At 40.3% G+C, this 14397-nt stretch overlaps 1 protein-coding gene across 1 annotated transcript in view; it reads left to right on the top strand.

Moving 5' to 3' along the window:
* The first annotated feature begins 10591 nt into the window (after positions 1–10591).
* Positions 10592–14397, top strand: part of CNKSR2 (connector enhancer of kinase suppressor of Ras 2) — a 188698-nt gene continuing 184892 nt past the window's right edge. Inside the window, exons 1-2 of the mRNA XM_072854498.1 lie at positions 10592–10649; positions 12330–12493. Of these exons, the coding sequence (XP_072710599.1) occupies positions 10592–10649; positions 12330–12493 (222 nt within the window). The remainder of the gene's footprint in view (positions 10650–12329; positions 12494–14397) is intronic.

Below are 14397 nucleotides of genomic sequence, written 5' to 3'. Positions count from 1 at the left end.
CTTGCATGTACTTGTATGTAAAGCTCTCTACTTTTAATGTCGTTTGAAGCAGATTGTCTTAGCCAAGAAGCTTAAAACTGAAATGTCTTTGACTTCTTAACATACACTGTATCTATGCATATCAGAATGTAATAAAGCTGTACTTGTAGGACTGTCTGTAAAATTATTTGAAAATATTCTGTCCAATTATGGGTGATGTCGTTAGGGTTCTCTCTTAATTCTGAAATCCTTCCTGAGAGAAGGCAGATAGGCAGAACGCTGGATGATTTTGCTGGTATTAGAAGGAAAATCAAATGTAGGGGAAGGAAGAATAATTTGGAGCATGGATGGAAGTCATCATATAAGCACTCCCAATGAAGCCTAGCATCTTGCCCACTGTTGCTCCAGAGAGAGGTTCAATGTAAGTGTAGCAAAACTGGGGAACTGGTTGTGTTGCAAAATGAATTGCACTGCTTTTAACCACGCTGCTGGGCTGCATGAAATCCACAGACCCCATGTGATGGCATCACCAAATAAATCTTGAAGCCTTATCTGAAACATTAACAGATTTCTCCAGTGGTGGGAGACAGTGTAAAGTACTGAGGAAAAGGAAAGCTTTAACAACTGTTGTATGATTTCTTTGGGGACACGATGCTTGCTCCAAAAGGATGCATTCTGACGTAATAAATTCTTGGCAGCGAAGCTGGTTTTGGTGGTGAAGAACTATAATAAAGGCTGTGGCAGAGCTTATTTGACTGTTTTGTGTAATAGCATATATCAGCCCGTGTGAGGGAGGGAGAAGAGGAGGGCCCTTCTTGTGACAACAACAGTGTGTTTAATGTGGCTGTTCCAGAGCACGCTGTAAAAATGCAAACATGGGAAGGCATTTGAAAGAACAACCAGTACTTACTTACTTACTTGGTTAATGTCAGGGGTGTGCTTGGCTTACATAAACATCTTCTGACTGTCTTACATGTTATGCTTGTTTTTTCCCTTTAATATATGATTCATTTATATTTTGCAGAGGGGTAGGATGGTTACTGAGACATCATATGTGAAGTGTTGGAAGTGATGAGTAGTAGAAGTATAGCTTTCCCTTTCTTCTTCAAGACACTCCTACACATATCAAAGTATTTGACCAGTGATTTTAAGTTACAGATGTTTCTTTGTCATGTGGAGGGGGATGTACAACTTTTTCTGCCCACAACCCTAAAACCGTCCCAAATCTCACACTGTGCTGAATTGTACGAGCTTCTGCTAAAGAGAGCTCCAAGCCTGGGAATTGCATGGGCGTTGCGAGAAGGAAGAATGAACAGGAGGGAGTTCACTCAGAGTTTGAAGAAACTTTCCCTCCTGCCTGCCTGCTGTAGGCTTGGACACTTGATGGCTTTGCACTTCCTACAGTCACGTGCTAGTCTCAAGCACAGCTGCAAATAATCATGGGAGACAGTGAAAAGCTATGGAAAATGAAGACTTTCGTATCTTAAGTCCTGAGGGGGTGTTTCAGCCTTGGAGCCCCATCTAAACTGTTGAAGAAGCCAATACCACACCTATTTAGACAAAGCCTCCCATCCGCAGGGGATATGGTAGTTGCATTTCAATGCTTACAGTCATATTTGGGAATTTGGTAGTCCGTCATTGCTGCATGGTGCAAAATTGTTCGGAGGGCAGGTGCTGCGCATTAGTGCAGTTGTGGTCAGAGATGGGCAGCTGTAGCCCCGGGGCTGGGACAGATGGAGGGCTGGTGTGCCTCGGGCGCAGTGTGCCCCTGTTAGCCCTTTCTGGCCCTGGCACTGTTACGTTGGTGGTGTGCTTGAACCTGGTGGTACTCACTTCAGCCTATTTTAATATCATTAGTGCTCACTGCTTGCTTGAGAGACGTGTTGAAGACATAATAAAGCCACACACTGTTGCTGGGTGGACGGTTGCTCTCCCTGTGTAGACCAATGGTGTGGCCTTTTTGTTTGCAGGCACCAAAATGTTATATGTTTGGTGATAAGCTGAGTTTTAATCTTGTATGTTTGGCGATAAGCTGTGTTTTAATCATGTAAAGTTGCTTTGCACTAGTACAAAGATAAACCTCTAGAAACTCTAAAGTTAGAAGGACGCATGCTGAGAAAAACTTTTTGTTGTGCTGGCTCATAAATTACTTTATATTTTAGGGGGAACCAATTAGTAATAAAGTTACCCCTTAGAGTCTGATGTATGGTGGCAAGTTCTTAGAAAACATCAGATCCCTACAGTGGTAGTGATGCAGACAGATGTTGTACAAGGAATCATTTCAGAGGGGAAAAATGGGAACATATGAAATTTAAAAAAATTATCCAATGAAACACAAATAGATCAAATGCATGTTAGTGAATGGTATTTATAACACTAATTTTATAATGCTGATTGAAAAATGCTTATGTGCTAAGATAGTTGCAACGCATTCTAATTTATATATGATAATTGGAGCAGAATTGTAGTACTTTGAGGAAGAAGTTAACCATCGATTGGACCCAAGAAGACTTCCCTTTCTTGAGGTACTCTGCAAACTGGAGCACACGTGAAAAATGGGAGAGTGTGACGGCGTGAGTGTGAAAACTGTGAAGTGAAACAGAGTAGAAATAAAAGTAGCTGTGGAGGGATCTGCCTTTATTAGATAGCCAGCTTGAATTTCATGGAGGAGAAGAGAAGTTTATCAAGCATCCTGGGTCAGGGCCATGTCTCCTTGTATGTTACTTCGTACAGACTGTAGCGTCATGGGACCCTGAATAAGACTAGACTGTCTGGATCCTTGTGTATCATAAAAATATATTATTACATGTAAAGTGACAATGCCACTTTCTCCTCTTGCTTTTTGCAAAGCTTTGATGGTACATTCCATGTCCTCAAAGCTGCCTCAAAAATCATGAGGGCATAGATTTATGTTGGAAGAAAAACGAGGCAATAATGGGATTTTCTCTTTGAGATTTTAGGGTAGTATTTCATTCAATGTTTTTAGTCTTATAATCTTGATAATGCTTGGACAACTTATTGGAGAACTTCTGGTTTTGGTAGAATACGATATTTAAACAAACACCACCCTCCCCCGCCCCCCCCATTAGCCTGTCTGTTCTTTGTTCAGAATACAAGTAGAATTCCTTGGGGGGGAATCGTTACAGTTCAGATATTTTTAGTTTATCTCTAGATGCCTCCCAAATTGTGCTGAACTTCTAACCCTGAGCTTAAAATCACTTTGTCATTTTATACATTGAATTATGAGCATCAATGCACACTTTCTCATCCCATCCCCATTGTGGCTGCCCTAGGCCCCTGCAGTTGGGTGTAGTAGTGTTTATCAGAAGTAAATGGATGCATTCCTTCGATTAGCTTCCTTTGAGGGGTTCCTGATATTTTAATGATGCTGTGGGTTGTTTGGCTCCTCTCCCTTCCACTAGCAAAGAGATTTCCGCTGCCGTTATCAGCCACACTAACTTTTCAGCACACTTCAGCATTTCTCGTGTGCAAAGGCCACAGCTGTACTTGAACAATGTGGTCGTTGTAATCCAATAATAAGAGTCCTAAATATAACAATAATTATAACCTCTTACGTTGAGAACAATATTGATAATCAGGGATACTAATCCTTGAATTTCATAGAAATAGAGCTCGACACGGGTTGTTGCAGTGTTATCCATGTTTTAAGATTTCAAATACTTTGCAAAACTTGTATGTGCTTGTGTAAAGATTTGGCGTTGCTATACAGATGGGCATAATGGAAACAAAAAGCACCCAGAGAAATATGAATGATTACATTTATCAACAGCTAAACAGAACACTTTGGATATTATTCTTGTAATTAACAAGTGTAACTTGCCATAATAAGCCCTGATTGTAAGTAGTCTAACAGCAAGGACCAATTTTATTGAAAATTTGTCCTATTAGACACTGCACCCAGTTCGGTCTTGTGTATCTTTAAATCATGCTTGTAGTTAGTCTATATGTACACTTTCTGTCTCTCTCTCTCTCTCTCTTTTTTTTAAAATTCATTTTCTTTCTTCAAGAAAGCGCTTTTAAAAGTTGGTCAGTGTGAAAATCTTTGTAAAATAGAGCTGTTGAGCCCTGTATGATTCACTTAGTCTTGATGTTTCTGCAATTTTCTGACAAACAAAATTGCCATTTATTGCCAACATGGTCATATAATGAATATATCCAGGTCTCATAAGAGTTCATGATCATGAAAAGAGAGTGTATCTGTAGGCATGGAAACAGCAGACACTTCGGGATTTGATTTTTAATTACAGAATTAGTAGCGACCCGGGACAGTACTTCTTTCACCCCAAACTTCTGTTTCAACCCGCCTCTGTTGCAAATACACTCTTTGACTCCCAAGTTCTTGCCTGGCATAATGCCATCTCCTTGTTCACTGGTGGCTTTTCCTTTGACCGGCCACAGGCCCTTCTCCTGGCAAGGACCTTAAAAAGAACAGAGCAAAATGCAAGGTCTAAAGTATACTTCTATTTCAATTCCTCGTTTTGTGCATCTCTTCAGGAGCCCAGTGTTGGTACCTTTCTTATTTAACTCACTGCTGTACAGAGTACCTCTGGTCTAGTTGCCAGGGTCTCGGCATTTATAATACCTTCAGGAGAGGCTGAATTTGAATTGCATTGCTGCTTCTCATGTTCACATCTTCTGTCTTTTGAGTTCTTCATTCTACAAACTTAACGCGCTTTTCTGGATGTAGTAGTATATATCCAGTGGGGTTATAAAGTGGATATAAAGTGGGGGTTTTTATGTATTGTGTTTCTCTTTCATTGTCTAAAAATGTAGGTTTTAGTTAGCAGTACCTTTCAGCTAATATTTTGACTATGAACCGTTGAAGATTCCTAGAAAAAAATATATCTACCCTAAACTGCACATGGAAAACACGTAATCTTATACTATATTCTATGAATACGCATGTTATGCTTGAAGGAATAATTATTTGGATCTTCTCAGTCATTTTTAATGTTTGTTTTTAATGCTTTTGGAATGTTCTTTGACTCAGATATATACAGAGAGAGAGGGAGAGGGACTGAGAGAGAGAGAATAATTCTGTAGAGTGAAGTTCAAACATGTTTTGCAGTTAGAGGACTTTTGCCTGAAATTGCAGATAACCAGTGCACAAAGTGATTGTCCTGCTCTTTTGCAAATACTGCTGTAATCCAGGCACTTGGGAATTCTTTTTTTCATTAATCCTGTACCCATTCATATATCTGGGGCCTGCAATTATTTTTTTTTTCCTCTAGTTTTAAATATATTGTAATTTTTTCCCAATCTGTAATTAAAGCTGCTTCTGGTGTTTCTTTTGCCATCCTACCTGCAGTGCTGCTCTGGGGTGGGGCATTAGTTTTTTGCAGCCATCCTGTCCACAGTAGGCATGTGCCATCTACTGCACTTAAAACATTCTGTTCTTTGCTCCCCCTTTTGGCACTGCTAACTGTGACATCTGTTTGTCACATATGAAGCCCAGGAGGTGCTGAAGACCCCGAAGCAGTGAGCATCCCTTACGTGAGCATCCCTTACGTGGGCAGAGGAGAATTATCTTTGCCTCTCAGGTGGGGAAGCAGCTGGCTTGGCTTGCTCCTAGTTTCTGTGGTGACATTCAGACTGAGAGACGCGGAGAATTTCCAAATGCCCATCTGCCATGTACAGATTGTGGGGAAACCTGGCCTTTCCTATTCTCCCCTCTCATGCTCTGGTTCTCCCAGGGAGGAAACTGAGTGTGTACCCTAAATAGGAGCTGCTGTGGTGGGGAGAATTGCCCGCTCTGGGCTGCCTGCAGTGTCTGTGCCCAGGAGCAGCTCTCTGGTTGAGGTGGAAGAGAGGGAGAAGTGTTCTCCTTGGTTGTCTTGCTCTTTGACATAAGCAAAGCTTGTATTTTTGTATAATTAAAGTGAATAGGCTAGTAGCCTACCAGGTCTGGATTAATGAAGCCTAGATGCAAATGCATAAGTCATGGCACAATGTTTTAACTTATCAGGAACTCAGTTGAACATCTAATTTTGAAACATACGTAGAATTGTGCAGTTTCAAAGGTGGTCAGTCCTTAAGAATAGTTGGCTTAAATGTAATGCATATTTAGTAGTGAGCACGGAGAAAACAACCATGATTTTTTCTGAACATTTAATGTTTTAGTGGTCCCTTCCATCATGCTAGTTCAGGTAAAAATGTTGCAAATGATAGTTTACAATCTGAAAAGGCATTGGATAGTGCTACATAAATGCCTAGCTTATATTAAACTCTAGTTTACAATTTTTTTAATGACTTGTTAAATTCTGTGCTCCAGTCCATTGCTTGAATTTGTATTTGTTAAGGTGTAAAACTAATGGAGTTCAGGTAGGGCATACTCTTTCTGTTCAAATTGAAAGATTAATTTGTTTGCCTTATATTTAAAGAAAAAGAAAAGCCCCAAAGCTGTCGTTTGTTTTTTAAGAAAGCTGTATGTCTTTCCCTCCTGTGCAAAATTATTCCATGTATTGTCTGTATGTTATTGCTTTTCAGTAAATGCTGGGTTTACAGAACAAGGACTTGCCAAGGGAAGTTGTCAGTTTGCATCCTTATTCTGTTTTACCAGGGGAGCATAAAAGTATACTCCCTTGTCAAAGTTTCAGGTATGATAGTTAAACCTGTAATGTTCATCATCTTTCTCTTAACCCCAAACTGAAAAGAAGGCTGATAAGGACACAGGCTCTGTTATTTTCAGTGTAGTTTTCCAATCTTAAGGAAAAACTATTTTGCCAGCACTTTGGGGAAGAATATTCTACCTAGGTGCCACTATTTTTAGAACTGTATCTTCTCATGTATATCTGAGCAGCTGATTACAAATTTTAGTTCGGATCTAGCCATAGAAAAAGTCTATTTTAATACTTTTTAGTCTCTTAGAGGCGGGAGGAAAGACTGAATTGCTTGCAGAGGAGGAGCAGACTGTGGAATGAGAATCTGAGTATGTGTTTCATGGAGAGGGTCATTTGACTTTGCATTACCACAGATGTGCACAACCTGTTCTGACACTGAATTACAGGGCGGTTTGTCGGTTTGCTTGTTTCAAAAGATAACCTGTTACACACATCAAAATAAGACAATACCTCAGAGAGATCATGAAGTGTGCAGTTGTGTTATTAGTTAGGAGATTGCAGGCACAGAAGATTTCCCTGGAGGGTAGCACTGCATCTTGCAATCTTATTCCAGAAAATAATATGAGTAAAAAAATGAAATTAAACATTTCTTGATAAGTTTATACTGTGCCGTTGTAATAAAAGGAATTCATTGCATAGAAATCTGCCCAATTTCGCATCAGTGAACCATTAAAAATTGTTAATGGTCTGATGAACTCTGACTTGGCCCACACACGGTAGAACTCAATGACGGAGTAGGGGAAAAAAATCAGCGCCAGCATGTTCTACTTGCAAGAGAAACTTTTCTAGAGAAGTTTTTTTTAATGTTAAAAGCACTGACTCTTCTGAGCAGTTTCTTTTGGAGGAGCTTTCTTTACTTTTGCTACCGTTTTTTATTTGTTCAGTCTCGCAGATGAGGCAGAGCTTGCTTTAAACTTAAGGAAAAGAGTTGCTCCTTTCCTGTTAATGCACAGAATGGTCCATCTGTGTACATAACACCTCAGGGGTATGCCAGCTGACAAAGATGTGCAATGCATTAACTTAACATCTCAAATGCTCTTTTAGGCCCCAGTCAAACTGTCCAGGTAATGAGTATGTAGTGGGATCTGGACAGCATTGCCAGACTCCGTGGTTGATAGGCTCAGGTGGAAAGCATGTGGGGCAGGGGAGTGCTTCTTGAGTAGTTAGCATCCTTGGAGGTCTGTGTTATTTCTGGAGCACAAGACGAGGAATCTTTCAAGAAAAAGGAAAAAAAAGTTACATTATATAGTCTTTCCTTTAAAGAGTAGGTCTAAAAGGAAGAGGAGTACCGTCATAGGGTTTTACTTTAAACTCTCTTATTATTGGAACATCTGTGCCTTTACGTATACTCAAAAAATCTTGGGGTTATTTTGGGTGAGGAGCAGAGTTGTTGAATATGAGACTGTTACTTGTGTATGGACATCACAAACCCTGTTTGATATACTATGGGGCCTTATGCATCCAGAATATAATAACGAACCTGATATTTGGACAGAGGCCACTGTTCTTGAAATATCCAGGACTTCTAGATGCTTGGCAACCTTAATCCTTGGCCAGGAACAGGGAACAGTACATCAAACTGAGTTATTTGCTGGGATTCCTGTGGTATGTGGGTTGTGTGACATCCTCTGATATGAGGGCATCTGAAGGTAGAAGCAGAGCAGACCTTGGCAGCTAGAAAAACTTCTTTCTACGTTGAGGTTAGGTGGATGCTGGACTTGCAGGACTATCGTAAGAGACAGAGTGCTCTTAAGAAAGCTGTGCCTTCCCCGTTAGATTCCAGGGTGTCTCCATGGACCCCAGGCACCTGATGTTTTTTGGTACATCTTGTCCTGTCCTGAGTTAAATGGCATTATCAGCCAGGAACGCCCGTTCCCTGCAGCTCTCCTCCTGTTGATCTGAACGCAGCAGTGGCTGGCCGGCTGCTGGCAAACAGGACTGTCTGCCGTGGCTCTGGGGGCAAAAGGTGTGGGTGAGGAATGCTGGCGGCCTTTTTGTATTATTATAATTTCCTATCTGTGCACAGTTTTGTTTACAAAAAGAATTGCTGTTTTTTTAATTAAGAAATAGAATGACAGAAATAAATTACTTTAAAAGGATGTTCTATTTAGGGAATGAGGGGAAGTAATTGTGGCAAGCTATTCTGAAAATGTCACGCAATCTACAGTTAAATTATTTTGTTCTTTCCTGGCTGTAGTTTTTACGAAATTGGTGAGTCAAGCAATTGTCAGTAATATTTTTGTTGTCTTAAATTTTTTTCTTACCCTATATGAACTACATGCATCCATCTAGATTACATCTGAATGACAAAAATACATAGATAGCAGGAGGAGGAAGAGTAATGGCTTTATTTAGAATTAACTGTCAGTAAGTGTTTATTAAGTGCACCTGTCATGTCTTATTCTGGATTTGTGTTGCTAGTCTCTTAGCTGGGAATTCATTTTTTGATACCTGATGACGTTGAATATTTTAATGCTATTATTCTCATTCAGCAGTCTATGTAAGCAGTGTGGGACTTAAGTTCAGGAATATCAGAAGTACTTACTGTCTTCTTTTTTAGTCATTTAGCAAAAGCACATCTATGGCCTATTTTTAATACATTTTTAGATGAAATATTTTATGTATTGTCAAGAATATTCAATTTCTTTCAAAAAATAAATGACATTATACATGGGATTGTGCTTGTAGAACAGTTCATGCAATTAATATATCAGATGGAAAACTTGGGCTGAGGGGCTTGGGAGAAAATACATACAAATATGGATAAATCAAGAAGGCTCACATCAGAACATTCAAGATAATGGTATCTTGTGGGGTGTGTGTGTGAAAAAGTAAAGTGGATTCAAGAAGATTTGAGAAAAATTATTTCCTTTTGCAACCTAAATTTAAATGTCTAAATGAGTTCTTATAACCACTGGGACGTGGTAAATGGCCTTACTTTCAGGTGTCAGGCAGAGAAGAATACCTGATTTTTATTGCTACTTGTTTGTTTGCTAATAAACATGAGCATTGCCTAGCATGTAAGAGAGAGACAGCAGCATTTGGATGAATTGAGGGCTCCCACTGAAATGCCTTGGGAATATGCAGGACTCATGCTCTTTGACATGTTCTGAAGCAATGGTGGCTAAGAAGAGAGAAATTAAGATCTTCCCCTTGTACATCACACTGACTATGCATGTATTGTGTTGTTTTACAGTGAAACATAACTTCTGATTAACAAGCAGTTCTAAGGCCAAAGGCAGAGTATTCATTACTTAAGTACAAAGGGAAAAAATATAAAAAATACAGTGGGGGACGCCACAAAGCAGCAGACTGTGTTGTTTTGACCTTAGTGAGCATTCCTCTCTTCTTTTCTGTGCATACGTGTGGCAACCAAGTCATTTTATGGATCAGTCTTGGTGGTTCTGATAAGTCAGTTTCCCCTGCTGTAGGGGAATGAAACTTAGGAGAATAAAAGCTTTAGTAGATCATTGCTCTTACTGAAGGTTTAACCATTTTTATTTTCTTTGTTGAATTAGGGAACAATTTTTAGCTCCTCACAAGCCGGTCTAGCACATCTGAGAACCATGCTGTGTGGCAAGATGCGATACATGATCAGTCCTGGATCACCATTTTTGTTCTCTGTTAATATATTGTAATAGAGTATATGACTGATTTGAAAAACTATTTGATTAGAAAGGGAAATGAATGGAAAGCATAGCTCCAAATGCTTGATTAACCTAGACCTGTAAGTGGCTTTGTTTAGGAGGCAGGAAATCAGGTGGCAGGCTCTGGAAGGATGTGGTCGGAGGCTGCTGGAATTGGGGATGTGCTCCTGTGTCTTGAGCCTGGAGTATTTGATTTACAGCGTGTTTGTGTGTGGTTTAGTTTCGGTGTGTGAATTCCAGAAGTTAAAGCCATGTGAAGATTGTGCTGGTGTGTTGTAGCAGGGACAGAGTGTGGGTGACGCTTGCCCAAGGGTCGAGCCAGGAATGGCCGGCTGGCCTAGCACTGGGGCATCTCTGCCTGCAGTACCAACATGTTCCTCATGTGAGTCTCTTTGGAGGTGTGGTTACACCCTAAAAGGGGTGAATGAGAACCAAAACCACAACAAAACCAGTTTCAGAGAAGCTTTATGCTATAAGCTGGGTCTCTTATGAGACAGCTGGAGCTCAGCAATCAGATCGATCTTTTTGCCCCCATGTATCTTCAGATTTTTCAGACATTTTGATTAGCAAGTAAAAATGTTCTCACTTCCTTGCAACCTAACTAGCAGATGTCTTTTCAACATTAGGGATTGTTTGAAGAAAACCATCAGAAAGCCATTTGGTATCTCTCAAGAAGCAGCTAAATTAATGCATTCAGGTTTTTGTCAAATCCTGCTACTTGGTAGCAGTCATATTGATCCATCCGAAGGTATTCAGGCACAAATTTTAGATGGACCACGAAATACCCAAGAGTCTTCTTTATCCCCTTGACACAAGGATGCACGCACTGCAGAGCTTCCCTGTACTGGTCTGGCCCTCTTAGGCAAAGATTGATAGGGAAGAGATGCATGATGGATTATCTCACGTTCTGCAGTGCTCTCTGCCCCAGGCAAAAAGTGTAGTCACCTACATGTCATTAGACTGATAATCAAACTGAATAGCTAGAATAGGGGTGGCCCCCAAAGCAGGACCTGGTCCTGTACAACCCTGCACTCATTCGTGTCCTGAGCAAATGTGTTGCATGCACTTCTAGGATCTTTTTTAGGCACAATGGGCCTGTGTCTGCTCCCCGATTACTGTATTCTGGGGAGTGCACCCAGATCTTGATTTTAGTGGCTTTTCATGCTCAGTAAGCATTTGTGTGCTGTGAGTGACTCCATGCAGTTTGTGAACTGAGGTACATTGAGCTGGATCTGCTGCTGCAGTTGGGGCCCAGTTTACGCATTCACAGTGCTACCGCCTTTCTTCTCTAGAGCTCTTTGCAGCTTGTTTTAGGGGCTGGTGTGATCTGTGAACTTTCAGGTGGCTCAGAAGCGTATGAACGGTCTTGGAGTAGGAGAGACGCTGTGATGTGGCACTGCCGTTTTGTGTGTCACTGCATGGGGCACTGTAGTCAAGTGTCCCATGAAGAGACAGGTTCCTAGCTGAGGGCATCTCCGGCAGCCCCTCCTCATCATGCGACCTACCATGGCAGAGGTATGCTAGGAGCGAGGTTAAGAGGCACTGACAGCTAGTCACTCCTGGATGTATGGCGTTAAGTGTATTCACACTCTCATTATTCCCTTAGAATTTGTCTCTGGCACAAATGCTTTCCCTTGTTTCCAGTCTCTTACAGTGCTGTAATAATTAACAGCATCTGTTGATATGCTGCACCCAGAGAAAGATGCAAGTCTTCTTCCCTTCCATTGTTCCCTCTTCCCCTCTTCCCTCCCAGATGTAATGGAGGCATTGCTAACATACCTGCTATTAGGAGCTGCCAGATAGGCATACATAGCACAGTATACTACAAGAATTCAGGGCTTTCTTTGGGGTTCAGGAGTGGTTGGTATCGTCCACAGGTGGAAAAGCCATGGCTGCTATAGCTCTCCAAATCTGAAGATTTCTGGGTAGCATTATACTTCTCTTAAAGATAGGGCAAGTATCCTCCATTGGCTTGATTTTTTGTTCCAGCCCATTTTACTTCCTATGGCAGTACAAAATGTTGCTAACTTTTGTATTCCCTTCTTCCATCCTGTTTCTGCAGGTCTTGATGATTGCCTGCAGCAATATATAAAGAACTTTGAGAGAGAGAAGATTAGTGGCGACCAGCTACTACGCATTACTCATCAAGAACTGGAAGATCTTGGAGTCACACGAATTGGCCATCAGGAGCTTATCTTGGAGGCAGTAGACTTGCTCTGCGCACTGGTAAACTTCTTGGGCCAAAATGCGGGGGTGGGCAGGGTGAACAGTGTTTGCATATTCACAGTTTGTGTATTCGAATTTCTAGTCCTAAAGACTATGTAAGTAGTCCAAGAAAATCCTGACATGTAATGTATGAACAATTTAGCATTTTAAACCAGAAGCAAGATAAAGAGCAATATCTACTGATAGGATGGTGCTTGTTAAATAAATTGGTATCAGAGATTTAAGGCTTGCATATCTGTCTTTATAGAAGAAAAGTTTATCTGAAATCACAAAAGAACTAGGCTGAGTTTGGTTTGGAATGTAAAACAGTTACATACGTGAATGCAGTAATTGGGTGCCGGTTGCCCTTTACAAACAAAATGTCCTGATATTAGCCATGTCATTTTTCACTGATCCTTTCATGCAAATTATGTTTTAGATGATTATTCGAGCTTGCTGAAACATAGCTGCTTGTATTTCACAGTAGAAAGGATTAAATACTCAAATAATTATGTGTAAATAATACATACATCTTTGATGGAGCATACAGAGGGATTTTGGTAATGGTCTTTTCAGTCAGGTCGCGTCATGTATAACTGGGATTATCCCCTCGGTGAGGGGTGTGGTGCTGACTGCACCCTTCTTTCTAACTTTTTGTGTGTGTCTGTGAAGATTAGTGATAGATTGGGCACACTGTCTGCATTCTCCACTGTAGGAAGGATTGTGAACAGCTCTGCTGAGATGTACTTGGCTGCCTAAAGTGGTGTTTTGTGGATTTTTAATGCATACTACTTTTCCAAGCCTCAGAAGCAGCTTTACTGAATCCCAGTAGAGGCAATCAAAGATGGTAGGCTGAAAGGCTCTTCAGAAGGGCTTGTGGATTCTCGGTATGCAGCAGCTTTTCTGAATATCCTGTTGTTGCATCTTTGGGAGACAGATGTGAGAGGTAATGAAGAGAGCGAAAAACAAAAATACAAAATGCAAAAGAAAAAGTAAAAAAGGGGAGAAAAGCTTTTCCATACAGGAAGACATTTGGTTATAAACACGTTAGATTCTCTTCTTTAGAGTAGTATTTCTAATAACATTGCAAAGTGGCTCAGTGCAATAATTTAACTCATTTGTTTGTTTTTTAAATAATGGAAAGGATGCACTTCTAAAAATATGCTACTGATATAGAAGGGAACATAAAAAGAGTTATTCACAAAGTACTTTTCTCATCAGACAGTGCAAAAGGAAACAAGAAAGTAAATACTTTAATTAACTGAGACAAAATCTAAGTTAGGGTGAACACTGATGACCATTCTTCCCAGGCACACATGGAGACATATTGTGGCTCAAAAATAACCTGTTTTCACAGAAAAACCTTGTTTATTAGCTGAAATTTCTTTTTTCCCCAGGTATGTAATTACAGATGTTATCTTTAGACAAACAAACACAACTTGTCTTTATAGCTCCCTTATCTTAGGCAAAAGTGTATGGAACTAAGCTGAATATAAAATAAGGAATTTGTGGCAAAGGCTAACACTGCATCCTTAATTCATGCAACAAGTCTCTACCTTCCTGGTCCTTGTTGCACTTACAGTGTTGTCTGCTCTTCTGAGTTTGTCTTAAAGAAAACTTCATCACTGAAACTCAATAGCATGTATTCAGATCACAGCTTCTAATTTAAGCTGAGGTTTTTGCAGTCTCACAGTTGGCTCCTGATGGCTCCTCTGGGATGCAAAATGTGATTGTTATATTGACTTTAGTGGGCTTAATTTGAATTTATTGTTCACCAATCAGATAAAACTCTTAGGAAATTTAATTCAGAGACAATCCTTTTGGCTATACTGGTCCTATACTTACAGGCTTTCCTTTTTTTATTGCATCAGTAAGTATCCGTCCTGGTTAGTGCTTGCCCATTCTTCCGATTTGCCTCTAACGTT

The sequence above is a fragment of the Ciconia boyciana genome, chromosome 1, assembly GCF_034638445.1.
Source record: "Ciconia boyciana chromosome 1, ASM3463844v1, whole genome shotgun sequence".
Classification (NCBI taxonomy): domain Eukaryota; kingdom Metazoa; phylum Chordata; class Aves; order Ciconiiformes; family Ciconiidae; genus Ciconia; species Ciconia boyciana.
This window is presented reverse-complemented; position numbering and strand designations above follow the sequence as displayed.